The sequence below is a fragment of the Grampus griseus genome (assembly GCF_964374135.1).
Source record: "Grampus griseus genome assembly, chromosome: 1".
NCBI lineage: Eukaryota > Metazoa > Chordata > Mammalia > Artiodactyla > Delphinidae > Grampus > Grampus griseus.
In genome coordinates, this window is record NC_139017.1 from 46043906 (window position 1) to 46070650 (window position 26745).

At 36.6% G+C, this 26745-nt stretch overlaps 1 protein-coding gene across 1 annotated transcript in view; it reads right to left on the minus strand.

Moving 5' to 3' along the window:
• Window positions 1-26745, minus strand: part of LOC309826418 (membrane cofactor protein-like) — a gene marked incomplete at its 5' end in the record, with an annotated part of 53437 nt that overhangs the window by 13756 nt on the left and 12936 nt on the right. The window contains 7 exons of the mRNA XM_082660556.1: window positions 10037-10195; window positions 10705-10740; window positions 11249-11302; window positions 14316-14363; window positions 16527-16709; window positions 22398-22595; window positions 23451-23536. Of these exons, the coding sequence (XP_082516682.1) occupies window positions 10041-10195; window positions 10705-10740; window positions 11249-11302; window positions 14316-14363; window positions 16527-16709; window positions 22398-22595; window positions 23451-23536 (760 nt within the window). The 3' untranslated portion in view covers window positions 10037-10040. The remainder of the gene's footprint in view (window positions 1-10036; window positions 10196-10704; window positions 10741-11248; window positions 11303-14315; window positions 14364-16526; window positions 16710-22397; window positions 22596-23450; window positions 23537-26745) is intronic.

The window sequence follows — 26745 nt, forward strand, 5'->3', positions numbered from 1 at the left end:
GAATCTACTTTGAGTTAATTTTTATGTATGGTGTAAGATAGCAATCCAGTTTCATTCTTTTGAATGTAGCTGTTCAGTTTTCCCAACACAATTTATTGAAGAGACTCCTTTCCCCATTGTATATTCTTGCCTCCTTTGTTGTAAATTAATTGACTTTATAAACGTGGGTCTATTTCTGGGCTCTCTATTCTGTTCCATTGATCTATGTTTTTATGCCAACACTGCATAGGTGTGTGCAGAGAACACTTTCCTCTCTGAACTTCTGAGTAAACCCGGGAGGCTTTGTCTACTTGTCAAGCCTATACTTAGCCCTTGCCCTCCAGCACCTGTAGCTTTAAAAACATCTCTTCCATCACTTTGTTTCTTAGAAATGTGACTAAAGATGTAAAAAACTTCTACACAATTCAGAGGTGATTAAATTGAATAAAATGAGCTAAAAACCAAAAAAGATTTCTAGAGCATTATAATATAGTTTGAAACCACGGAGCATGGTGTCACCAGCTTTGTTCTTTCTTAAGATTGCTTTTGTGGCTTCATATGAATTTTTTAGGATTGTTTGTTCTACTTCTGTGAAAAATGCCATTGGAATTTTGATGGAGATTGCGCTGAATCTGTAGATCGCTTTGAGAATATGTTAACAATGTTAATTCTTCCAATCCATGAACATGAAATATCTTTCCATTTATTCGTCTTCTTCAATTTCTTTAACTAGAGATAATTTTCAGTGTACAGGTCTTCCAACTCCTTGGTTAAATACAGGTACTTTTCTTTTTGATGTTACTGCAAATGAGACTGTTTTCTTAATTTCTCTTTCGGATAGTTTGTTGTTAGTGTAAGAGATGCAACAGATATTTGTACATTGATTTTGTATCCTGTAACATTACTGAATTTGTTTATTAGCTCTATAAGATCTCTGGTAAAATCTTCAAGGTGTCCTACGTATAATATCATGTCACCAGCAAATAGTGACAGTTTTACTTTTTCCTTTTGAATTTGGCTGATTTTATTTCTTTTTCTTCTCTGATTTCTGTGGTTAGGTATTCCAATTCTATGTTTAATAAAAGTGGCAGGAGTGGGCACCTTGTATTGCTACTGATCTTACAGGAAAAGCTTTCAGCTGATATATATATGGCCTTTATTATATTGAGGTATGTTCCTTCAATACCCACATTACTCAGAGTTTTTATTATAAATGGATGCTGAATTTGGTCAAATGCTTTTGCCACATCTATTGAGATGATCATATAACTTTTATCCTACATTTTGTTAATGTGGTATATCACATTGATTATTTTGCAGATGTTGAACCATCCTTGCATAAATTCCACTTGATCATGATGTATGATCCATTTAATGTATTGTTGAATGCAGTTTGTGCTTTGTTGAGGATTCTTTGTGTCAATGTTAATCAGGTTTATTGGCCATGATTTATTCTAAATCTTTCATAAAATTGTAAATTATACCCTTAAAATTTTAATTTTTATGTTTAAAGCCGCTATTTTCTGAAGACAATGTCAATTTATACAATTAAAAAATCTTTATTGGAGTATAATTGCTTTACAATGTATTGTTAGTTTCTGCTGTATAACAGTGAATCAGCTATATGTATACATATATCCATATATCCCCTCCTTCTTGCGTCTCCCTCCCACCCACCCTATCCCACCCCTCTAGATGGTCACAAAGCACCAAGCTGATCTCCCTGTGCTATGCAGCTGCTTCCCACTAGCTATCTATTTTACATTTGGTAGTGTATATATGTCAATGCCACTCTCTCACTTAGTCGCAGCTTACCCTTCCCCCTCACCATGTCCTCAAGTCCATTATCTACATCTGCATCTTTATTCCTGTCCTGCCCCTAGGTTCTTCAGAACCATTTTTTTTGGATTCCATATAAATGTGTTAGCATACGGTATTTGCTTTTCTCTTTCTGACTTAATTCACTCTGTATGAGAGACTCCAGGTCCATCCACCTCACTACAAATAACTCAATTTTGTTACTTTTTATGGCTGAGTAATATTCCATTGTATATATGTGCCCCATCTTCTTTATCCATTCATCTGTTGATGGACACTTAGGTTGCTTCCATGTCCTGGCTATTGTAAATAGAGCTGCAATGAACATTGTGGTACATGATTCTTTTTTGAGTTATGATTTTCTCAGGGTATACGGCCAGTAGTGGGATTGCTAGGTCATATGGTAATTCTAGTTTTAGGTTTTTTTTGTTGTTGTTTTTTTTGTTTGTTTGTTTTTTTGCTGTACGCGGGCCTCTCACTGTTGTGGCCTCTCCCGGTGCGGAGCACAGGCTCTGGACGCACAGGCTCAGCGGCCATGGCTCACGGGCCCAGCCGCTCCACGGCATGTGGGATCCTCCCGGACCGGGACACGAACCCGTGTCCCCTGCATCGGCAGGCGGACTCTCAACCACTGCGCCACCAGGGAAGCCCTAGTTTTAGTTTTTTAAGGAACCTCCACACTGTTCTCAATTGGCTGTATCAATTTACATTCCCACCAAGTGTGCAAGAGGGTTCCCTTTTCTCCACACCCTCTCCAGCATGTACTGTTTGCAGATTTTTTGATGATGGCCATTCTGGGTGTGAGGAAATACCTCATTGTAGTTTTGATTTGCATTTATCTAATGATTAGTGACATTGAGCATCCTATCATGTTTTTGTAGGCAATCTGTATATCTTCTTTGGAGAAATGTCTATTTGGGTTTTCTGCCCCTTTTTGGATTGGGTTGCTTGCTTTTTTGATATTGAGCTGCATGAGCTACTTGTATATTCTGGAGATTAATCCTTTGTCAGTTGCTTCATTTGCAAATATTTTCTCCCATTCTGAGGTTGTCTTTTTGTCTTTCTTATGGTTTCCTTTGCTGTGAAAAAGCTTTTAAGTTTCATTAGGTCCCATTTGTTTATTTTAGTTTTTATTTCCATTTCTCTAGGAGGTGGGTCAAAAGGGATCTTGCTGTGATTTATGTCATAGAGTGTTCTGCCTATGTTTTCCTCTAAGAGTTTTATAGTGTCTGGCCTTATATTTAGGTCTTTAATCCATTTTGGGTTTATTTTTGTGTGTCGTGTTAGGGAGTGTTCTAATTGTATTCTATTATATGTATGGGTCCAATTATCCCAGCACCCCTTATTGAAGAGGCTGCCTTTTCTCCATCACATACTCTTGCCTCCTTTATCAAAGATAAGGTGACCATATGTGCATGGGTTTATCTCAGGGCTTTCTATCCTGTTCCATTGATCTATATTTCTGTTTTTGTGCCAGTACCATACTGTCTGGATTACTGTAGCTTTGTAGTATAGTCTGAAGTCAGGGAGCCTGATTCCTACAGCTCCGTCTTTCATTCTCAAGATTGCTTTGGCTATTTGGGGTCTTTTGTGTTTCCATACAAAGTGTGAAATTTTCTGTTCTAGTTCTGTGAAAAATGCCATTGGTAGTTTGATAGGGATTGCACTGAATCTGTAGATTGCTTTGGGTAGTAGAGTCACTTTCACAATGTTGATTCTTCCAATCCAAGAACATGGTATATCTCTCCATCTATTTGTATCACCTTTAATTTCTTTCATCAGTGCCTTATAATTTTCTGCATACAGGTCTTTTGTCTCCTTAGGTAGGTTTATTCCTAGGTATTTTATTCTTTTTGTTGCAAAAATAAATGGGAGTGTTTCCTTAAATTCTCTTTCAGACTTTTCATCATTAGTGTATAGGAATGCAAGAGATTTCTGGGCAAGAATTTTGTATCCTGCTACTTTACCAACTTCATTGATTAGCTCTAGTAGTTTTCTGGTGGCATCTAGAATTTTCTATGTATAGTATCATCTCGTCTGCAAACAGTGACAGTTTTACTTCTTCTTTTCCGATTTGGATTCTTTTATTTCTTTTTCTTCTCTGATTGCTGTGGCTAAAACTTCCAAAACTATGTTGAATAAGAGTGGTGAGAGTGGGCAAACTTGTCTTGTTCCTGATCTTAGTGGAAATGCTTTCAGTTTTTCACCATTGAGGATGATGTTGGCTGTGGTTTTGTCATATATGTCCTTTATTATGTTGAGGTAAGTTCCCTCTATGCCTACTTTCTGGAGGGATTTTATCATAAATGGGTGTTGAATTTTGCCGAAAGCTTTTTCTGCATCTATTGAGATGATCACATGGTTTTTATCCTTCAGTTTGTTAATATGATGTATCACATTGATTGATTTGCGTATATTGAAGAATCCTTGCATTCCTGGGATACACCCCCACTTGATCATGGTGTATGACCCTTTTAATGTATTGTTGTATTCTGTTTGCTAGTATTTTGTTGAGGGTTTTTGCATCTATGTTCATCAGTGATATTGGCCTATAGCTTTATTTTTTGTGACATCTTTGTCTGGGTTTGGTATCAGGGTGATGGTGGCCTTATAGAATGAGTTTGGGAGTTTTCCTCCCTCTGCTATATTTTGGGAGAGTTTGAGAACAATAGGCGTTAGCTCTTCTCTAAATGTTTGATAGAATTCGCCTGTGAAGCCATCTGGTCCTGGTCCTTTGTTTGTTGGAAGATTTTTAATCACAGTTTCAATTTCAGTACTTGCGATTGGTGTGTTTATATTTTCTATTTCTTCCTGTTTCAATCTCGGAAGTTGTGCTTTTCTAACAACTTTTTCATTTCTTCCAGGTTGTCCATTTTATTGGTATATAGTTGCTTGTAGTAATCTCTCATGATCCTTTGTATTTCTGCAGTGTCAGTGGGTACTTCTCCTTTTTCATTTCTAATTCTGTTGATTTGAGTCTTCTCCCTTTTTTTCTTGATGGATCTGGCTAATTGTTTATCCATTTTGCTTATCTTCTCAAAGAACCAGCTTTCAGTTTTATTGATCTTTGCTATTGTTTCTTTCATTTCTTTTTCATTTATTTCTGATCGGATATTTATGATTTCTTTCCTTCTGCTAACTTGCGGTTTTTTGTTCTTTTTCTATAATTGCTTTAGATATAAGGTTAGGTTGTTTATTTGAGATGTTTCTTGTTTCTTGAGGTAGGATTGTATTGTTATAAGTTTCCCTCTTACAACTGCTTTTGCTGCGTCCTATAGGTTTTGGGTCGTCATGTTTTCACTGTCATTTGTTTCTAGGTATTTTTTGATTTCCTCTTTGATTTCTTCAGTTATCTCTTGGTTATTTATTAGTGCATTGTTTAGCCTCCATTTGTTTGTATCTTTTACAGTTTTTTCCTGAATTTTTTTTTTTAAAGAAGATGTTGGGGGTAGGAGTTTATTAATTTATTTATCTATTTTTGCTGTGTTGGGTCTTCGTTTCTGTGCGAGGGCTTTCTCTAGTTGTGGCAATTGGGGGCCACTCTTCATCGTGGTGCACGGGCCTCTCACTATCGTGGCCTCTCTTGTTGTGGAGCACAGGCTCCAGACGTGCAGGCTCAGTAGTTGTGGCTCAAGGGCCTAGTTGCTCCGTGGCATTTGGGATCTTCCCAGACCAGGGCTCAAACCCGTGTTCCCTGCCTTAGCAGGCAGATTCTCAACCACTGTGCCACCAGGGAAGCCCTTTCCTGAAATTGATATCTAGTCTTATAGCATTGTGTTCAGCAAAGATACTTGATACAATTTCATTTTTTTTATATTTACCAAGGCTTGATTTGTGACCCAAGATATGATCTATCCTGGAGAATGTTCCATGAGCACTTGAGAAGAAATGTATTCTGTTGTTTTGGGAATGAATGTTCTATAACTATCAATTAAGTGCCTCTTGTTTAATGTGTCCTTTAAAGCTTGTGTTTCCTTATTTATTTTCATATTGGATGATCTGTCCAGTGGTGAAAGTGGGGTGTTACAGTCTCCTACTATTATTGTGTTAGTGTCGATTTCCCTTTTATGGCTCTTAGCATTTGCCTTATGTATTGAGGTGCTCCTATGTTGCATAACAATTGTTATTTCTTCTTCTTGGACTGATCCCTTGATCATTATGTAGTGTCCTTCTTTGCCCCTTGTAATAGTCTTTATTTTAGTCTATTTTGTCTGATATGAGAATTTGTACTCCAGCTTTCTTTGATTTCCATTTGCATTGAAAATCTTTTTCCATCCCCTCACTTTCAGTCTGTATGTGTCCCTAGGTCTGAAGTGGGTCTCTTGTAGACAGCATATATATGGGTCTTGTTTTTGTAACCATTCAGCGAGCCTGTGTCTTTTAGTTGGAGCTTTTGTGTGTGTGTGTGTGTGTGGTATGCGGGCCTCTCACTGTTGTGGCCTCTCCCATTGCAGAGCACAGGTTTCGGACGCGCAGGCTCAGCAGCCATGGTTCATGGGCCTAGCTGCTCCGCAGTGTGTGGGATCTTCCTGGACCGGGGCATGAACCTGTATCCCCTGCATCGGCAGGCAGACTCTCAACCACTGTGCCACCAGGGAAGCCCTTAGTTGGAGCATTTAATCCATTTACATTTAAGGTAATTATCAATATGTATGTTCCTATTACCATTTTCTTAATTGCTATGGGCTTCTTTTTGTACGTCTTTTCCTTCTCTTGTATTTCCTGCCCAGAGAAGTTCCTTTAGCATTTCTTGTAAAGCTGGTTTGGTGGTGCTGAATTCTCTTAGCTTTTGCTTGTCTGTAAAGGTTTAATTGCTCTGTCAAATCTGAATGAGATCCTTGCTGGGTAGAGTAATCTTGGTTGTAGGTTTTCCCCTTTAATCACTTTAAATATATCCTGCCACTCCCTTCTGGATTGCAGAGTTTCTGCTGAAAGATCAGCTGTTAACCTTATGGGGATTCCCTTGTATGTTATTTGTTGCTTTTCCTTTGCTGCTTTTAATATTTTTTCTTTGTATTTACTTTTTGATAGTTTGATTAATATGTGTCTTGTTATGTTTCTCCTTTGAGTATCCTGTATGGGACTCTCTGTGCTTCCTGGGCTTGATTGACTGTTACCTTACCCACAAGAGGGAAATTTTCAACTATAATCTCTTCAAATATTTTCTCAGTCCCTTTCTTTTTCTCTTCTTCTGGGACCCACATAATTTGAATGTTAGTGCATTTAATGGCCCCAGAGGTCTCTGAGACTGTCCTCAATTCTTTTCATTCTTTTTTCTGCTCTGCAGTAGTCATTTCCACTCTTTTATCTTCCAAGTCACTTATCTGTTCTTCTGCCACAGTTATTCTGCTATTGATTGCTTCTAGAGAATTTTTAAATTCATTTATTGTGTTTTTCATCACTGCTTGTTTGCTCTTCAGTTTTTTTAGGTCCTTGTTAAATGTTTCTTGTATTTTCTCCATTTTATTTCCAAGATTTTGGATCATCTTTACTATCATTACTCTGGATTCTTTTTCAGGTAGACTGCCTATTTCCTCTTCATTTGTATGGTCTGTGGGTTTTTACTTTGCTCCTTCACCTGCTGCGTATTTCCCTGTCTCCTCATTTTGCTTAAGTTGCTGTGTTTGGGGTATCCTTTTCTCAGGCTGCAGGTTTGTAGTTCCCATTGTTTTTGGTGTCTGCCCCCAGTGGGTAAGTTTGGTTCTGTGGGTTGTGTAGGCTTCCTCATGGAGGGGACAGGTGCCTGTGTTTTGGTGGATGAGCCTGGACCTCTTCTTTCTGGTGGGCAGAACTGTGTCCGGTGGTGTGTTTTGGGGTGTCTGTGAACTTATTATGATCTTAGGCAGCCTCTCTGCTAATGGGTGGGATTGTGTTCCTGTCTTGCTAGTTGTTTGGCATGGGGTGTCCAGCACTGGAGCTTGCTGGTCGTTGAGTGGAGCAGGGTCTTCATCTTGAGACAGAGATCTCAGGGAGAGCTCTCACCGATTGATATTACTTGGGGCTGGGAGGTCTCTGGTGGTCTAATGTCCTGAACTTGGCTCTCCCACCTCAGAACCTCAGGCCTGACACCCAGCCGGAGCACCCAGACCCTGTCAGCCACATGGCTCAGAAGAAAAGGGAGAAAAAATAGAATGAAAGAAAAAACAATAATAAAAGAAAAGAAAAGAAAGTTATTAAAATTAAAAAAATTATTAAAGTAAAACAATTAAAAAGTAATGAAAGAAAAAAGAAGAGAGCAGCCAAAGCAATAAACAAATCCACCAATGATAACAAGCGCTAAAAACTATACTAAGATAAACATAAAAATCAAAAAGTAGTCAGTTGCATAAAGCAAACCCCAAGTCCACACTTGCTCCCAAAATCCACTGCCTCAATTTTGGGATGATTTGTTGTCTATTCAGGTATTCCACAGATGGAGGGTACATCAAGTTGATTGTGGAGATTTAATCTGCTGCTCCTGAGGCTGCACGGAGATATTTCCCTTTCTCTTCTTTGTTCACACAGCTCCTGGGGTTCACCTTTGGATTTGGCCCCATCTCTGCATGTAGGTCGCCCTCTGGCATCTGTTCTTTGCCCAGACAGAAGGAGGTTAAAGGAGCGGGTGATTGGGGGCTCTGGCTCACTCAGGCCAGGGGGAGTGATGGGTACGGAATGCAGGGCAAGCCAGTGGCGGCAGAGGCCAGTGTGACGTTGCAACAGCCTGAGGCATGCCGTGTGTTCTTCTGAGGAAATTCTCCCTGGATCACGGGGCACTGGCAGTGGCAGGCTGCACAGGCTCCTGGAAGGGGAGGTGTGGATAGTGACCTGTTCTTGCACACAGGATTCCTGGTGGCTGCAGCTGCACCCACAGCATTTCATGCCCGTCTCTGGTGTCTGCAGTGATAGCCGCGGTTCGCACCTGTCTCTGAAGCTTGTTTGGGCGGTTTTCTGAACTTCCTCTCCTCGTGCACCCTGAAACAATGGTCTCTTGACTCTTAGGCAGTTCCAGACTTTTTCCCGGACTCCCTCCTGTTTAGCTGTGGTGCACTAGCCTCCTTCAGGCTGTGTTCACGCAGCCAACCCCAGTCCTCTCCCTGGAATCTGACCTCCGAAGCTGGAGCCTCAGCTCCCAGCCCCCACCAGTCCCAGCGGGTGAGCAGACAAGCTTCTCAGGCTGGTGAGTGCTGGTCGGCACTGATCCTCTGTGCGGGAATCTCTCCGCTGTGCCCTCTGCACCCTGTTGCTGCACTCTCCTCCGTGGCTCCGAAGCTTCCCCCTCACCCACCCCCGTCTCTGCCAGTGAAGGGCCTTCCTACTGTGTGGAAACTTTTCCTCCTTCACAGCTCCCTCCCAGAAGTACAGGTCCCATCCCTATTCTTTTTTCTCTGTTTTTTCTTTTGCCCTACCCAGGTATGTGGGGAGTTTCTTGCCTTTTGCGGAGTCTGAGGTCTTCTGCCAGCGTTCAGTAGGTGTTCTGTAGGAGTTGTTTCACATGTAGATGTATTTTTGATGTATGTGTGGGGAGGAAGGTGATCTCCATGTCTTAATCCTTCGCCATCTTGAATATCCTCTGCACACTTTCTTTTTATTCTAAGCACCCCACTGATTTTTTTACTTTTACAGATAAAGAGAAAGACAAAACTAATGAGGTGCCTTATAAATCCTACCCCTTTCAGTAACTTGAAGTTTAATCCCATCAGTTTTACTGCCACTTAGTAAATTAAGGGATCATAAATGGGAAATCAAATAATGCTGCTTTTAATTCCCCAGTTATATAAATAACAACTCTAAATGAAATCAAATTTTAACTACATAGCTTCTTACAGTGACCTAAGTTGGACAGATAAATGGAGATTTTCATCATAAAAACTGCAGTGAATATAAATGTCAAAGTATCCAGTGAACCATTTAAAATTTCATCTTGGCCACCAGTCCAATCTAGGAAGTAGGGTACACCTAGGGTAGGGAAAATCCTCTAACAGTCCACGATTTGCTGAAGAACTTAAACCTCAAATCCCACAGAAACTTTTCCTACAGTCAGAATAGCTGATGAAATTCTGCACAAATTTCTCTGGTTGCAGTGATATTAAAAGCAGCTAAAAACATTTTTAGTAATGAAATGCAATTCAGACAGCACACTCATGCAGGCACATTTTAGGAAAACACAGCATGCAATATAGAGGACAAAAAAAAAACTGCACAAAAGTATATCAGAAGTACAAAGTTTAGAATAAGTTAGAGGAAACATGCTTTGATTTACTCTTTCATCTTCTTCTCTTCTCCTTCTCCTTCTTCTTGTTTTCCTTTTTCTCCTTTTCCTTCTTCTCTTTCTTCTCCTTCTTTTTCATATCCTTCTCCTCTTTCCTCTCACTGTGAAGACATCTGTATAAGCAGGTACAAACTACTACAACAGCAACAACTACAAGAAAACAGGAAACAAATGACATGTGACTCTGAAAATTAATCACCAAGATTCCAAACCAAGCAGAAGAAATAAACATTGGTTACATTTCTGCGGTTAGAAAATGTTATTTTCTATACATATACATTTATATTCCATCTCAACCCTTCAGTATCTAAATCCAATCCCCTGGAATCACTTAAACAGTCCACAATAAGTCAGAGTCTTTGCTTAATTTAGAAAATTACCCAAAGTATATTTGGGAAATAGACTCATATGACTAATAATTTTGAAAAAAACGTGCATCATTTAGGGTTTGTTACTAAGTGGACATGTAGAATATAAAAGAATATACAATCACCAACACAAGGTAGTATATCACAGAAAAGGTCAGTTTTTTTTAGACTGTTCTACTCAATTTCAACCTATAAAAACTACAGCAACTGAAAAGTCATTGAAAAAATAATGTGCATCTCATCTTCATATTACATTTTCATTTAAGTGGTATCGAAGTTTGAGATACTTACTTGCAGTAAGAATAATCAGAGCAATGATTCCTGTATCTGAGAAAAAATGAAAACAGTTTTGAAGATATTAAGCATCTATGGGTCCTAGATAGCAGCTGTATTTTAATTTTGATCAGATCATCTAAAAACTACAGCAAAAATGTTTATCAATCTAGTTTTAGCATGTCTGCTACTGCATCCAAGTCATTTTGATCACAGAACCCTTTTAAACAGATTCCAGGTACAGGATCCACCTTGTGAAACTCTTAACAGGAGCCTCATTTTTCATTGTTTTGTGCTTTAGCTACCACACCAGGTTATTTTGTATAGGTTACTAGTACTGTTAGAATTTACTAGATTAGAGAAAATTATCTACATGTGTCTATATATACTACCACTTACATTTGTTATGGTACCTGCACTAATAAAATAACTATAAATGTCAACTATTACTAATTATTTGTGACACATTGTTTTTTCCCTACCTACAAATGATTGGAACATGATATTTCCATGTAGAACTCTAAGGCCTCATAGTACAGGGTTATTAATAACAAAATAATACCTAAATCCTCAAAGTCATCAAGTGATAGTATTTCATTGCTGGGATTGGGATATCCTAGGAAAAAAAATGGAAATAGGTAAAATGAAAGACTAAATAAATCTTAAAGATCTATAAATTCATTGGTTTTGGTCTTGTGCCTTTTTATAATTCATAATTATAATTTAATTTTCCTTATAAATTATATTAATGTTTCCTAAAAGTTGCATCATAAAATATTATAAATTTATATCCAATGCCATCAACATTCTTCTTCCTGTCCACTGATATTCCTTGCAACTAATTCTGTGGTATAGCAAGCAAACTTATCATTAGTGTATTCCAAAAAATTAGGCTTGAATTCAATATGATTCTACTTAAAAGATAGAGGAGGGCTTAAAAATGATTTAGAAGTTGCTCTGGAGTAGAAAGACTCTTCAATATTATACAGGCCATTTATAAAATACTCATGGTTAACATCATACTCAATGTTGAAATACTAAAACTTTTTTCCCTTAAGATCAGGAACAACACAGAATTCCTGCATTTGCCACTTCAATTCAATGTAACATTGGAAGTTTGGGTCAGAACCATTATGTAAAAAAGAAGTTAAAAATATCCAGATGGGAAAGAAGAAATAAAATGATCTCTCTTTATAGATGACATGATTTTTTATATAGAAAGCTCTATAAAGATCACACATGTACACACAAACACATACACAACTGTTAGAACTAATACATAAATTCAGCAAAGTTGAAGATACAAAATGAACACACAAAAATCAGTTGTGTTTCTATACACTAAAAATGAACAATCCAAAAATGAAATTAAGCAAACAATTCCATTTACAATAGCATTAAAAAGAATAAAATACTCAAACTTAACAAAGGAGATGAAAGACTTGTACATTAAAAACTATAAAAATTGCTGAAAGAAAGTGAAGAAGACATAAATAAACAGAAAGACATCCTGTGGTCATGGACAGGAAGACTTAATATTGTTAAGATGTTAATACTACACAAAACAATTTACAGATTAAATGCACTCTCTATCACCATCTTGAAAATGCATTTTGCAGGAAAAGAAAAATACAACCTATAATTTATATGGAATCTCAAGGGACTAGCAACAGCCAAGACAATCTTGAAAAAGAAGAGCAATGTTGAAAGGGCTCATACTTCCTGATTTCAAAACTTACTAAAAAGCTACAATAATAAAACAGAATCGTACTGGCATAGAGACAGACATACAGACCAATGGTATAGAATATAGGGCCCAGAAATAAACCCTTGCTTATATGGTCAAATGATTGTTCACAAGGGTGCTAAGAGCATTCAATGGGGAAAGGGCAGTCTTTTCAACAAGTGATTTTTGGAAAACTGGATATCCATAAGCAAAGAATGAAATTTGACACTTATCTTACACCATATACAAAAATTAATTCAAGGGGCTTCCCTGGTGGCACAGTGGTTGAGAGTCTGCCTGCCGATGCAGGGGACACGGGTTCGTGCCCCGGTCCGGGAGGATTCCACATGCCGTGGAGCGGCTGGACCCATAAGCCATGGCCACTGAGCCTGCACGGGCCGGAGCCTGTGCTCCGCAATGGGAGAGGCCACAACAGTGAGAGGCCCGCGTACCGAAAAAAAAAAAAATTAATTCAAAATGAATCAAAAACAAAAGACTTAAAACTATAAAACTCTTAGAAGAAAACATAGAGGACAAATTTCATGATGTTGAACTGGCAATGACTTTTTAGATGTGACACCAAAAGCATAGGCAACAAAAGAAAAAATAGATATATTGGACTACATCAAAATTAAAAACTTTTGTGCATCAAAGGACACTATCAACAGAGTAAAAACCAACTCACAGAATAGGCAGAAACATCTGTAAATCATACATCTGATAAGGGATTGATATCCGAAATATATTACGAATTCCTAAAACTCAATAACAACAACAAAAAGCCATTTTACAAATGGGCAAGGGACTTGAATAGACATTTCTCCAAAGAAGATATGCAAATGGTCAAGAAGCACATGAAAAGCTGCTCACCATATCACTAATCACCTCAAAACACTTGGAGAGAAGACAAGTTATTCAACAAATGGTGCTACTTTGCCATTGGATAGGGGTGGGTGGAGTGAAGAGGTACCCAATCTCATTCCACATACCATAATGAATTTCAGATGTACCAAAGATTTAAATCCAAAGAATGCAATTAGGATGCATGGTTGAAATGTTTATATAATTTCAGCTTGAGGAAGTCCTAAAACTTTTATAAGAAAGACACAACACTCATAGCCATTAGGGAAAAGATCGATATATCCAGCTACCTATTAATGTAAAAGTTTTGCACATATAAATGACCACCAAAAGGAGAAGAGTTAAATAAAATATGATGGCATATATTAAAGTCATCATTTAAAAGGATGAGAATAAATCAAAATACAATCCCAATATAAGACATTAAGTGGAAAAATGCTAGTTTCAAAAAATATGAATGGTATGATGCCATTTTTGTTTAAGAAAATAAACACCAAATTAAATGTATAGCTACATATATAAGGATTTTGATGTATAGAAACAGATACAAAGACACCCTAACAGTGATTAACTAAGGTAATAGGCTAGGAAGGGAGAACTAATCTTTTACTCTGTATACTTCTGTAATGTTTGAAAATTTACCAAAATATATTCATGTATAAAAATATACTCAGGTAACAAAAAGTTGTAAAAAGCAACCCATATCTAAAAGTACAGTATAAAATCCTAAAAGAAAACTGACTAGTGAAAATAAAGCAAAAAACTAAACTAAACTAAACTAAACTAAAATAAAAAAAACAACCCTAGGAAAAAAGTTCACTTCACATTAAAAGGGCTTTAATTTATAGTAAGTTCAAATCAACAAAAAAAAAGTTTTAGGAACCTAATAGAAAAATGAACAAAGAACATGAATAAATAAATGTAGACAGAAAAAGTTAAGCCTCACTGATAATTAAAGAAATGCAAATTAAAATAAGACATGATTTTACACCCATCACTTTATAAATTTCTTAACTATAAGTAGGATAAAGAGTTACTGAACCTGGATATTTTGCAAGTGGAGTCTTGGTTGGATGAGTAGGCTTGTAACCTGGAAAAATAAAGTTGACTCAATTCACCATCCTTGTCAACACAAAATTATGAATTTAATTTTGGTTTTTAATTTTTTTTTAAGATTATTTCTCAAAATAAATAATACACATACACTCAGAACTTTGCAATTCTACTCCTGGGTTTAACCTAAATATATATTTGTACAAGTGCATAAGGATGTGTATATAAAATGTTCACTACAACTTTGTATTCTATAATGAAAATCCTAGTAGTTAACTAATTATAAATCATAAAATTTATGTATTCTTTTAAAAGATCCAAGTCGTATATTCCATAATTTTTTTCTTTTTCACTAAGGATTTCTTGGACATTTTTTCATATTAGCACATTTAGATCTGACTTAACACCATTATATGTTGCTACTGATCCTTTTGGTATAGTCTTTCTCTAACTGATGATAAAAAATGATTGACAATCCCATAAGGAGAGTTGACTTTTGATTTTAAAAAAAGATCACTGTAGCTTCTTCTCGTCATAGGCTTTTTCTCACAAACAATTCATATCTTCTTCAAACACTAAACTGTATCAGTGTTTTATAAGTCCTTATGAAATGTTTATGGTCAACTTTCAAAAGAGCATATCAACAAATATAGTATACCACAGTGTATAGGCCCACTAGGACATGGATGGGTCAATGAATATAAATTTCGTATGCAATCTTTATATACCATCCACCAAAAAAACATCTCTTTTCCCACAAAACTTCACAGCACTCACCAAGGTACTGAAGGAGGTTACTGGGTACCAGGTTTACAGGAATTATATAAGGTGTTCTAATTACCATGTTAACATGAATAATCCCCCTCAATCCTTCCAAATATCAGGGCAATAGGAAACAAATTAGATGCCAGTAACTGACATTAGTTTGAGTCATTAGACAACAGGAAACTAGAACCCATAGAAATGATGTTACTTGAGTGAGCAGAGCCACACTAGGACCCTGAATGCAGTCTGCCCAGGTTAATGCTCTTCCCTCTCTTCCTCTTGTCTCTTGCTTCTGCTGCAACTAAAAGGAAGAAGCCAGAGAAAGCAGCCCTGAAATCAGGAATATAATTCCTTCTACCATATCAAAATAGTCTCTCAAGTCTTAAGCAGAGCAGCTAATTAGTAGTCCCTGCCAGAAATCCTCCATTTCATTTCAATAAGTAAGGACTTCTCCTGCCTTTCTGTTGTTATGAAATTTACTTTCTGTTGTCAAATAAAAATGCCCAGTAAAGATACAAATGATATTTGTATGAGGTGGGGAGTGGTAGAAATACTGGTCTTATTCTGGTGACAACAGAAATTTCCCAGTATAAAAAGAACAAAACTGGTTGCAGTCTGGAAAATGAAACATAGTCCTGGACCTGGAAGATACCCTGTGAAGGTGATGCTGTAAGTCATACAAGCTACCTAAGAGCTTTCTAGATGCCAGGCACTGTGCTAAGTGCTTTAAATGGATCCCATTTTGACTTTGTTATCACCCAGTGAGGAAGGCATTAAATCATTTTACATGTAAGTAAATATATTTAAAGTTTACGTAACTTGTCCAAGTTCACACATCTGTTGATATCTGTGGACTATGGCAAATACTTTTAGAATCACTAAGCATAACAACTAAAATGGCTGTAAATATATTCTTCCTCTTTTCATTACTAAAAATGATGAATGAGTGTAAATCACATGAATTTAAAGGATTTTTTTTGTAAAATATAAGCAGGAAGTTACTTAATCTGAATGGCTCAAAATTGGGAGTTTTGTATTGAGAGGAATCAGCACTGAAGAACAAACCACATGGGATTACTACTTTCATATCATTTATATGAATTATGGCTCTCATTCTTGACTTATATAGGTAAAAATTCCCATGCTTCGATTTACTCTGAAAAATCATTCCCATCTATTTTTATACATAAAAATACCAAACAAGAGACATTAATATACCTGTGTTCTTTGCTAACAGAATGTGCTAAGACTCTATAAAAACATACAAAATCACAACAGCAGAATTCTATGTAAGTTCTGTCATACATCTCTCATGGAAATGGATACAAAACAGAGTTAAATACAAAGATTTATTTTTTCAATTATTCTTGTCAATGTCAAAGAAATAAAAACTAAAAGACAAAATTTAAAAAAAGGAAAGAGACAACATTTGTACCTTTAATACACTTTGGCATCTCAGGCTCCCAAGTATTATTACCACCACAGAACACTAGGTTGCTGCCATTAAGGTAAAAACCCTGGAGGCATTCAAATATCACCACTGCTTGGTAAGAAAATTTTTTTCTACTTCCTGATACCATTATTCCATGTTCGAGTACTGGACGTTCACATTTGACCACTGAAAATTGGAGAAATTCCAGAATTAATAAAAAGCTGCTTTCACACAGGACCAGAAAAACTAGTGCAAAGTAGTAATTTCCAGTGGGAAGAAAAAGCCGAGGAATGAAAGGCAAGATGTTAATTGAAAACAAAAAAAGACTTTATTTGTGCATCTGAATTTCAGGCAAATGGATTTAGAGAAACTTAATAACGTTTTTCCACCTAGAACAGACTGTCATTATACTTTATTGGCTTTCCTACATTTTTTTCCATTAATGACACGTCTTGAGAAAGTGTGACTACCAGATACAAATTCAGGGCAAGTTCAAAACTTTTGATACTTTTGATACTCTTTAGCTCTAGGATTTTTTCTAAGGTCATGCTGACACTAATTACAGTACCCTGCTCTTTTAGAAAGGTAGCAAAGACTTTTTTGAGAAGGTAATATTTGAGTTCGATTTTAAAAGTTGAAAAGAAGCTAGCCAGGCAAAATGCTCAGCCCTCACACCAGTGTACTCTGGTGTTTCCCATTCTACTCTACTTCTCCAAAGTAAAATACAGGTCGTGACCCTCTAGATTGACTTCAATATCTGTGAATGTGTTTTGCAGAATTCGGAAAAAAAAAAACACTGAAAAACACTGGGCTGAGCAGAGAGTTCAAGAGGATATCTTATGAGATTAAATCTGAGCAATAGATAAGGGCCAGATAATATACAGACTTTTAAACCAGAATAGTGTTCTTCCTCCTTTCCTGTGGATCTGAATTTCCATCAAGTATCACATCATTTCTGTTCAGCCAGGAGAACTTCTTTATCAATTCTTGTGTTCAGGTTGGCTGATGACAAATTCCCCAAACTTTTGTTTATCTGAAACTGTTTTTTATTTATTTCACCTTCAGTTTTGGAAGATTTCTCCTTGACAGTGAATTCTAGGTTAAGTGTTTTATTTTTCTTTCAGCACATTAGCAGAGATTATTGTCTTCTCATCTCCACAGTTCCTTAAGAGACATCAGCTGTCATTCTTAACGTGGGTAACGGGGAGATGGGGGTGGGTGGGTGTGTCCTCAATATAATACCTTTTTTCCCTGGCTCCCTTTTCTTTTATTTTTTGTTTTCAGTAGTTTTAACATGATGTATTTAGTTTGGTGGAGGTTTCTTGGTAAAATTAAAGTTTTTACTTATCCTGCTAGGGTCACTGAATTTCTGGTACCTGTAGGGTTATTGTTTTGGATCAAATTTGAAATATTTTGGCCCGTGTTTATTCAAATAATTTTCTGTATTCCTCTCCCTCCTCTCTGAAACTTCAATTACATGTATATTTGACTGCTTGCATTGCCACATTTTTTATTTTAATTTCAGCCATTCTAATAGTTGGTTAGTGGTATCTCATTGTGATTTTAAATTACATTCCTGTAATTACTAATGATATTGAGCAACTTTTCATGTACTTTTTGCCATCTACATATCACATTTGGTGAAATATGTCTATTACTAATTTTTGCTCATTTAAAAAAACTGTTTTCTTATTATTGTGTTTTGAGGGTTCTTCCTATATAATAGATACAAGCAAATTATTAGATACGTACTTTGAAAATATTTTCTCCCCATCTATTGCTTTTTGTTGTTGTTCTCTTAATAATATCTTCTGCAGTCCAGAAATTTTGAGTTTGGAGTATCCAATTTATTATTTTTTTCTTTAAAGCATCATGCTTTATGGGTTGTATTAGAGAAATCTTTGACTAGGTCACAAATATTTTCTGTGTTTTCTTGTAAAAGTGTTGTAGTTGTAGGTTTCATATGTATGTCTATGCTTCATTTTGAATAAATGTTTCCATATGGTGCTAACATGGGCTGAGGTTCTTTTTTTTTTTTTATAGCATATGGGTGTTCAATTGTGCTGGTACCATTTGTTGAAAAAATTGTTCCCCACTGAATTGTCTGTATACCTGTGAAAATCAACTGGACATATTTACAAGGGTCTGATCCTGGACTCACTATTTTGTTTATTGCTCTATATATCTATCCTTTCACCACTACCAAACTGTCTTGCTTATATGCCTTATAGTATGCTTTATACTAAGTCTTGACAGCAGGTACAGTACATCCTCCAGTTCATTTTCAAAAACTGTTTAACTATTCTAGCTCTTTTGTCTTTCCATATAAATTTCAGAATCAGTTTGTCAATTTATACAAAAAGGTTTACTGGGGTTTCTATTGGGATTATGTTGAATTTATAGATCAATTATAATGAATTTACACCTTTGTTATTTTGAGTCTTCCATTTCATGGCCAATGTATATCCCTTTATTTATTAAGGACTTTAATTTCCTTTATTAGTGTTTAGTGGTTTATACCATCTAAATCTTTCATATATGTTAGTTAGATTTATATGCAAGCATTTTGTGTTTTGGATTTGCAAATAGTTGTAAATAAAACTTTCAGTAATGATTTATTGCTAGTATGTAGACATACGATTGATTTCTGTATGTTGATCTTATATTTTGCAACCTTGCTAAAACATCAGTCTTTGGAATTTTCTACATAGACAATCATGTTATAAATGAATACAGACTATTTTATTTCTTTCATTCCAATGTATGTATGCTTATTTCTTTCTCTTGCCTTATTGCAGTGAGTGGGACCTCCAGTGCAATGCTGAATAGAGTAATGAATGTAGACATACTTCCTTTCTTCCTACCTTGGGGGGAAAGAAAGTAGGTTTTTACTATTAAGCATAATGTTAGTTGTGCGATTTTCGTATGTACCTTTTATCAGGTTGATATAGTTAGTTCCATTCTGTTCCTAGTTTGCTAAGTTTTACCATAAAAAGATGATGAATTCTGTCAATTGCTTTTTTTTGCATCTATTAAGATGATCATATATTTTTTCATTATAGTCTTTTGACATGGTAAATAACACTGATTAATTTTAAAATCTGAACCAATCTTGCATTTATGGAATAAATCTTACTTGGCTATAATGTATTCTTATTTTTATATATAGCAGGATTTTTTTTTTTTTTAATTGGAGTAAAACTGCTTTACAATGTTGTGTTAGTTTCTGCAGTACAATGAAAAGGGACGAAATTGGGTCATTTGTAGAGATGTGGATGGACCTAGAGTCTGTTATACAGAGTGAAGTGAGCCAGAAAGAGAAAAACAAATATCGTATATTTGTTTTTGGAATATGTGGAATCTAGAAAAATGGTACAGATGAACCTATTTGTAGGGCAGGAATAGAGACGTAGACGTATAGCAGGATTTGATTTGTTGACATTTTGTTGAAAAGTTCTATATTCAATAAGGATATTGTTTACAATTTTCTTTCAATGTTTTTGTCTGGTTTTAGTAACAAGTAATGTCCCCATGAAGTGAGTTGAGAAGCATTTCCTCCTCTTATATTTCTTGAACAGTTTGTGTAGAGGTGCTATTATTTATATCTGCAATGTGTGGTAGAATTAATTCCCCAAGGAGGCCATCTGGGCCTCAGTTCTCACTGTGGGAAGGTTTTTAACTACAAATTATATCTCCTTAATAGGTATAAGACTATTTAGGTTACCTATATATTCATGTGAAGATATTTCGGTATTTTTTTGTCTTTCAAGGAATTTGTCAATTTTATTTCAGTTGTCAAATTTATAGGCATAAAGATGTAATATTACAACTATCATCATTGTAATATTTTTTAATATCCATTTAAATGTCTGAAGAATAGTGTTGTCCTCTTTTTCATTCTTTTAAAAAATTATTTTATTTAATTTATTTATTTTGCAGTACGCGGGCGTCTCGCTGTTGTGGAGCACAGGCTCCGGATGCGCAGGCCCAGCGGCCATGACTCACGATCCCAGCCACTCCGCTGCATGTGGGATCCTCCCGGACCGGGGCACGAACCCGTGTCCCCTGCATCGGCAGGCGGACTCTCAACCACTGTGCCACCAGGGAAGCCCCGAAAAATTTATTATTTTAATACAACTTTTTTTTTTTAAAGGAGATGGTGGGGGTAGGAGTTTATTAATTAATTTATTTATTTTTGCTGTGTTGGGTCTTCGTTTCTGTGCAAGGACTTTCTCTAGCTGTGGCAAGCGGGGGCCACTCTTCATCGCGGTGTGCGGAGGCCTCTCACTATCGCGGCCTCTCTTGTTGCGGAGCACAGTCTCCAGATGCACAGGCTCAGTAGTTGTGGCTCACAGGCCTACTTGCTCCGCGGCATGTGGGATCCTCCCAGACCAGGGCTCGAACCCGTGTCCCCTGCATTAGCAGGAAGATTCTCAACCACTGCACCACCAGAGAAGCCCCTAATACAACTTTTAAAGGTTACATTCTATTTACAGTTATTACAAAATATTGGCTATATTCCTCGTGTTGTGCAATACATCCTTGTAGCCTATCTTATACCCAATAGTTTGTACCTTCCACGCCCACACTCCCATATTGCCCCTCCTCACTGGTGACCACTAGTTTGCTCTCTATATCTGTGAGTCTGCTTCTTTTTTGTTATATTTACTACTTTGTTGTATTTTTTAGATTCCACATATAAATGATATCATACAGTATTTGTCTTTCTCTGTCTGACTTATTAAATATCTTTTTCTTTCTTGTCAGCCTAGTTATAGCTTTATCTATTTTATTGATCTTCCCCAAGAACCAGGGGTTTGTTTCATTGGTTTTCTCTATTATTTTCTCTTCACAATTTCATTGATTTCTCTCTAACTTTATGATCATCTTATGTCTCCTTATTTTGAGTTTGCTCTTCTTTTTTTAGTTTTTTAAGGTGGAAGCTTAGATTGTTGATTTGAGACTTTTATTTTTTTCTAACACAAGTATTTCATGCTATAAATTTCCCTTTAAGCAATGCTTTTGTTGTTATCACACAAATTTTGATATTTTGATGTATTGTGTTTTTCATTTTTACTCAATTCAAAACACTGTCTAACTTCCCTTGTTACTTCATCTTTGACTCATGGGTTAGTAAGGAGTGCCTTTCATAATTTTCAAGTATTTGTGAATTTTCTAGATTAGCCCTGTTTTAATGTCTATGTTTATTCCATTGTGAACAGATAATGCACTTAATGATTTCAATTCTTTGGAATGTGCTAAAAATAATCTTATTGCCTAGAATATGAGCTACCCTAGAGAATGTCCCATGTGCACTTGAAAAGAGTAAATATTATCCTGTTATTCAGTGGTTTTCTTCCAAGAATCAAATCTCCTCTAGCATCTCCTTGCTTTATGTCACTCTCTAGTGCCTTAAATATTGTTTTAAAGATACATTTTGTTCAGAGTTTATCATTCTTATCAATGAGAAGCTTAGCTTTTAAAAATTTCTCTACCATTATTTGTAGCCAGAACTCTCAGACATCTTGCAATATAAGAACAAACTTTATTTTTGAGGCAGGATGTGTTGAGTTTTTCAGTTCTTTCAAGCAAAAATATCCTAATACACACACACACACACACACACACACACACACACACACACACACAATTAGTTCACACTGTGTAAATTGTAATGTCAAGAACATCTGGTGTGAGGGGTGGGAAACCTCACAACTAGAAATATTTTCTGTTCGATTTGGCCTAAATTAGATTAGAAGTCAATTTAACCGGAGAAAGAAACATATATGACTGTTTCACTTATAGGTAAAACTATTTACGAAGTGTTCCACAGTATTTACAAATGACGAAGGAAACAAATGGAAACATTATTACCTTTACACAGAGGAGCAGCACTACTCCATTTGCCAGGTCCAGAACAAATAAGCTGTCTCTCTCCAACAAGCGAATATTCATCTGATCCATTTGAAGGATTACAACTATAAGTTACTAATTCATTATATTCAAATATATTCCTGTAGCTATTGGTGTGTTTTCCATGTTTTATTTCTGGAGGTCGTCCACAAAAAATCTCTTAAAAAGGGGTAAAAAGAGAAAATAAAGGTAAAGGGAAGGTGAAGGAGTAAGACAGCATCAGAAAAGTCCTATGAACTACCTTCAGTAAGTTCTTTAACATATGATTTCTAGAAGTTAGTTGTGAATCCTTTACCCATTTAGAGGAGAGTTTCCATGAGAAAATGTGTTATCCCAAATTCAAATCATGTAGAAATAAACTTTTAAGAACCAAACTCATTTTCTTAAATACCTATATAAAGTACCTATATGAAATACCTATATTTATCTATAAGGATATGCTAAGTTTTGTTCTAATCATCATAAGAGATGAAAATTTAATGAGAAAATATGCTTGTGATTAAAAATAAAATTCACTGCTAGCTAAGAAACGCATATTTGTAATTTTAAAACATATCCATTCACTCCATCCATGGTTCACACTAATACCAAGATATGGTCTTATTTCACTGTCATCCTTGTAAGTTTATGGTGAAATTTTCCAGAATCTACAAATTGGGTGATTTTGCCACAGACTGAATCCAGACGGCTTCCTTTAAGCCAGATATTGAAGAGATTTTCAAAAATGTAAAACAATGCCACTATTCCCACTGTTGGTTTTGGAAATTTTTAATTTTTTCATAAAAATATGTTGTATATATTAACATGTATTGACTTTACTGTTCCTAAAAATGATTTAATAATTAACTATTTTAAAAACTTTTGTTTTAATTCCAATATAATGAATACCAATAGACATAACCCACATAAAGAAAAGCTCTTTGGAATCGTTGTTGATTTAACAGCATAAACAGGTCCTGAAGCCAAAAAGTTTGAAAATTCCTAATCTAAATTCTAAAGTGAGAATTTACTTACTTTCACAATGTGGTATCTTATCACTCCAATGCACATTCCCTCCAATACGGTTACAAGTTAGAATGCTTTTTCCTCTTAAGTAATAACTAAATGAAAAAAGAAAAGGTTACTGTTTCTTTAACAGCACATAATACTGAAAATTTTTATATGGTTGTTTTTCTGTACTACAGTAGTTTGAGGGAGAAGTTTCTTAAATGACATGATATAATGAAAGTGCTAACCAAATCTGCAATTTTAATCAAATAGAGCTTCTGCATGTGGACACACACTGTCCAACAGCAAAATGTCGAAATTACTATCACGCCTGTCAGTGTGGCCTCTTCACCATCTCTGGCAAATGCACCACGCATTCACTTCTATGCTTTTGCTCACACCATTATGCTCAGCAAGGACTGAGCAGAGAGATCAGGCCCTAGAGCTTGCCTGCCTGGATTCGAGACCCAGCTCCATGAATGACTTGTTATTTAAGCTTTGGAAAGTCTCTTACTGTTCCTCTTGCTCAATTTCCTCATCTATGTAAAAGAGATAATAGTACATACATCATGGGGTTGTTTTGAGAATAAGTTAGCATCTGACACATAGTGAGTACTAGGTAAGTTTTAGTTCTTTTTAATATTCTTTAGATCAGAATATCTTTCCAGGAATAGCTTGGGAATATTACTTAATGAAATCTTCTCTGATGATTTAAATTCACAGTACTCTCTTCTTCTGGATTCTCATTGTAATGATCATAAATAATGGCATGTATTTGGCACTTCTTATTTACTATTTTGATTTAATATATTATGTTAGTATATATTGTGTTTCTAACCAGGCTACAACTTTTTTTGAGAAGAGTCTATGCTTTAAGTTTTTGGTACCTCTCAAAGTACCTAATAGGCTCTCTATATCTATGACAGGATGTTCTAATATTTTTACTTGATCAGTTTAAAAATAATCAGTGAAACTGCTTGTACAAGGTTCAAGTTGACTTTTCCATTAAGCTGTACTCATTTTCTGTATATTAGTGTTTTAGGAGAGGATTTTGGGAAGGTGGTAGAGTTGGAAGCTCTAGGAATCTGTCACCATAACTAGACAAAAACTGCAATGGCAGAATCTGTCTGATGTCACTGTTTTGGAACTCTGGAGTCTGTTGAAGGCTTGCAAGTTCTAGAGGAAAACTCAGACAGGTAAATTGCATTAATTTCAGCCCGTTTCAGCTCTTAGGAAAACAGCAGCAACTTATCCCTACCCTCAGCAGTGTGGCAGGCAACTGTGCGTGTGCTCCTGAAGCAGCTTACACACAGGTTACAGGAGGTACAATAGCCAAAAAGACTGTCTTCCAAGTACCAAGGATCTGTACTCTGATTGCTGACTGCTATTTCTGATCACAGAAAGTGGTGGCAGCCATTGTCGTCACACCTCGCCGACTCTTGCAAGCCCTTTCCTTGTTGGTTGAAGTGACTTACATGGGATTTAAAGATCCAACAACATTTGCTTCCACCTTCATTTTTCATGTTTCCACTCTCAGAAGCCAGGCACTAAAGACTAGGACATTCAAAAACAACTGCATATGTGGGGAAATTTAGAAAGTGAGTGTGCATGTTCAGGGAAAAAACACAGAAACAGCCTGAGAAGGTCTTCAGTTTACATCTCAGGTGATCTCTGCCACAGAAACATGATACAAAAATCAATAAACAAAAACAATAACAAAAACTGCAATGTCTAGGGAAAGGGGAGAATCTGATTTCCAGGGTGACCACATTATTAGATTCCAATGTCCAATATTCCACAAAAATTCACCAGACATACAAAGAAACAGGAAAGTGTGGTCCATTCAGAATAAAAAAACAAATGAACAGAAACTGTTCCTGAAAAATATCTGATGATAGATATATTAGATAAAGACATCAAAATATCTTAAAGATGCTCAAAGAACTAAAGAAAGACTTGGAGAAAGTCAAGAAAATGATGTGTGAACAAAATGGAAGTATCATAAGGAGCTAGAAAACCTAAAAAGGAACCAAAAAGAAATTGTGGAGCTTAAAAGTACAATACCTGGTATTAAAAATTCAATAGAGGGATTAAAGGCAAATTTGAGCTGCAGAAGGATCAGTGAACATGAATATAGAATGGTGGAAGTTACTGAGTCTGAGGAACAGAAAGGAAAAAGAGTGAAGAAAAGTGAGCAAAGCCTAAAGGACCTGTGTGATATCATCAAGTGGATCAACCTACACAGCGTGGGAGTCTCAGAGGGAGAAGAGAGATAGAAAGGGGCAGAGAGAATATTTAAAAAAAATAATGGTGAGCAACTTTGCAAATTTGATGAAAGACACAAATATAAACATCCAAGAAGCTCAACAACCCCCAGGTAAAATGAACTTAAAGACATCAACACTAAGTCACATAATAACCAAACTTTCAAAAGACAAAGACAGAGTGGCTAAGATGGCAGAGTAGAAGGACCCTAAGCTCACCTCCTCTCACAAGAACACCAAAATCACAACAATCTATAGAGCAATCATCATTGAAAAAGACTGAAACCTACTAGAAAAGATCCCCTACAGCTAAAGACATAAAGATGGAACCACAAGGAGACTGGTAGAAGGGGCAGCCTTGCAATATAATTAAATCCCATACCCACAAACTGGAGAATAATTATATTACAGAGATTCTCCCACAGGAGTGAATTCTGAGCCCCACGTGAGGCCCCACAGCCCAGGGGTCCAGCACTGGGAAGAGGAACTCCCAGAGCATTTGGCTTTGAAGGCCAGTGGGGCTTGATTGCAGGAGCTCCACAGGATTGGGGAAAATAGAGATTTCACTCTTAAAGGGTGCACAAAAAAGTCTCAAACACACCAAAGGACCAAAGGTAAAAGCAGTAACTTCATAGGAGCCTGGGCCGGAGCTACCTACTCATCTTGGAGGGTCTCCTAGGGAAGTGGAGGCAGCTGTGGCTCACTCTGGGGATATAGACATTGCGGCAGATATATCAGGGGATTCATTTGTGTGAGTTCTCCCAGAGGCTGATACTTTGGCACCAAGACCTGGCCCCACCCAACAGCCTGTAGGCTCCAGTGCTGGGACATCTCAGGCCAAACAACAAACTGGGAGGGGATACACCCCTACCCATGAGCAGACAGGCTGCTTAAAGACTTCCTGAGTCCACAGCCACCTCTAAACACACCCCTAGACATGGCCCTGCCCACCAGAGGACCAAAACCCAGCTCCAACAGTTAGGGGGCAGACACCAGAAGCAAGAAAATACAGTCCTGCAACCTGCAAGCCAAGTCTGCAAATACAGGCCAGATACTAC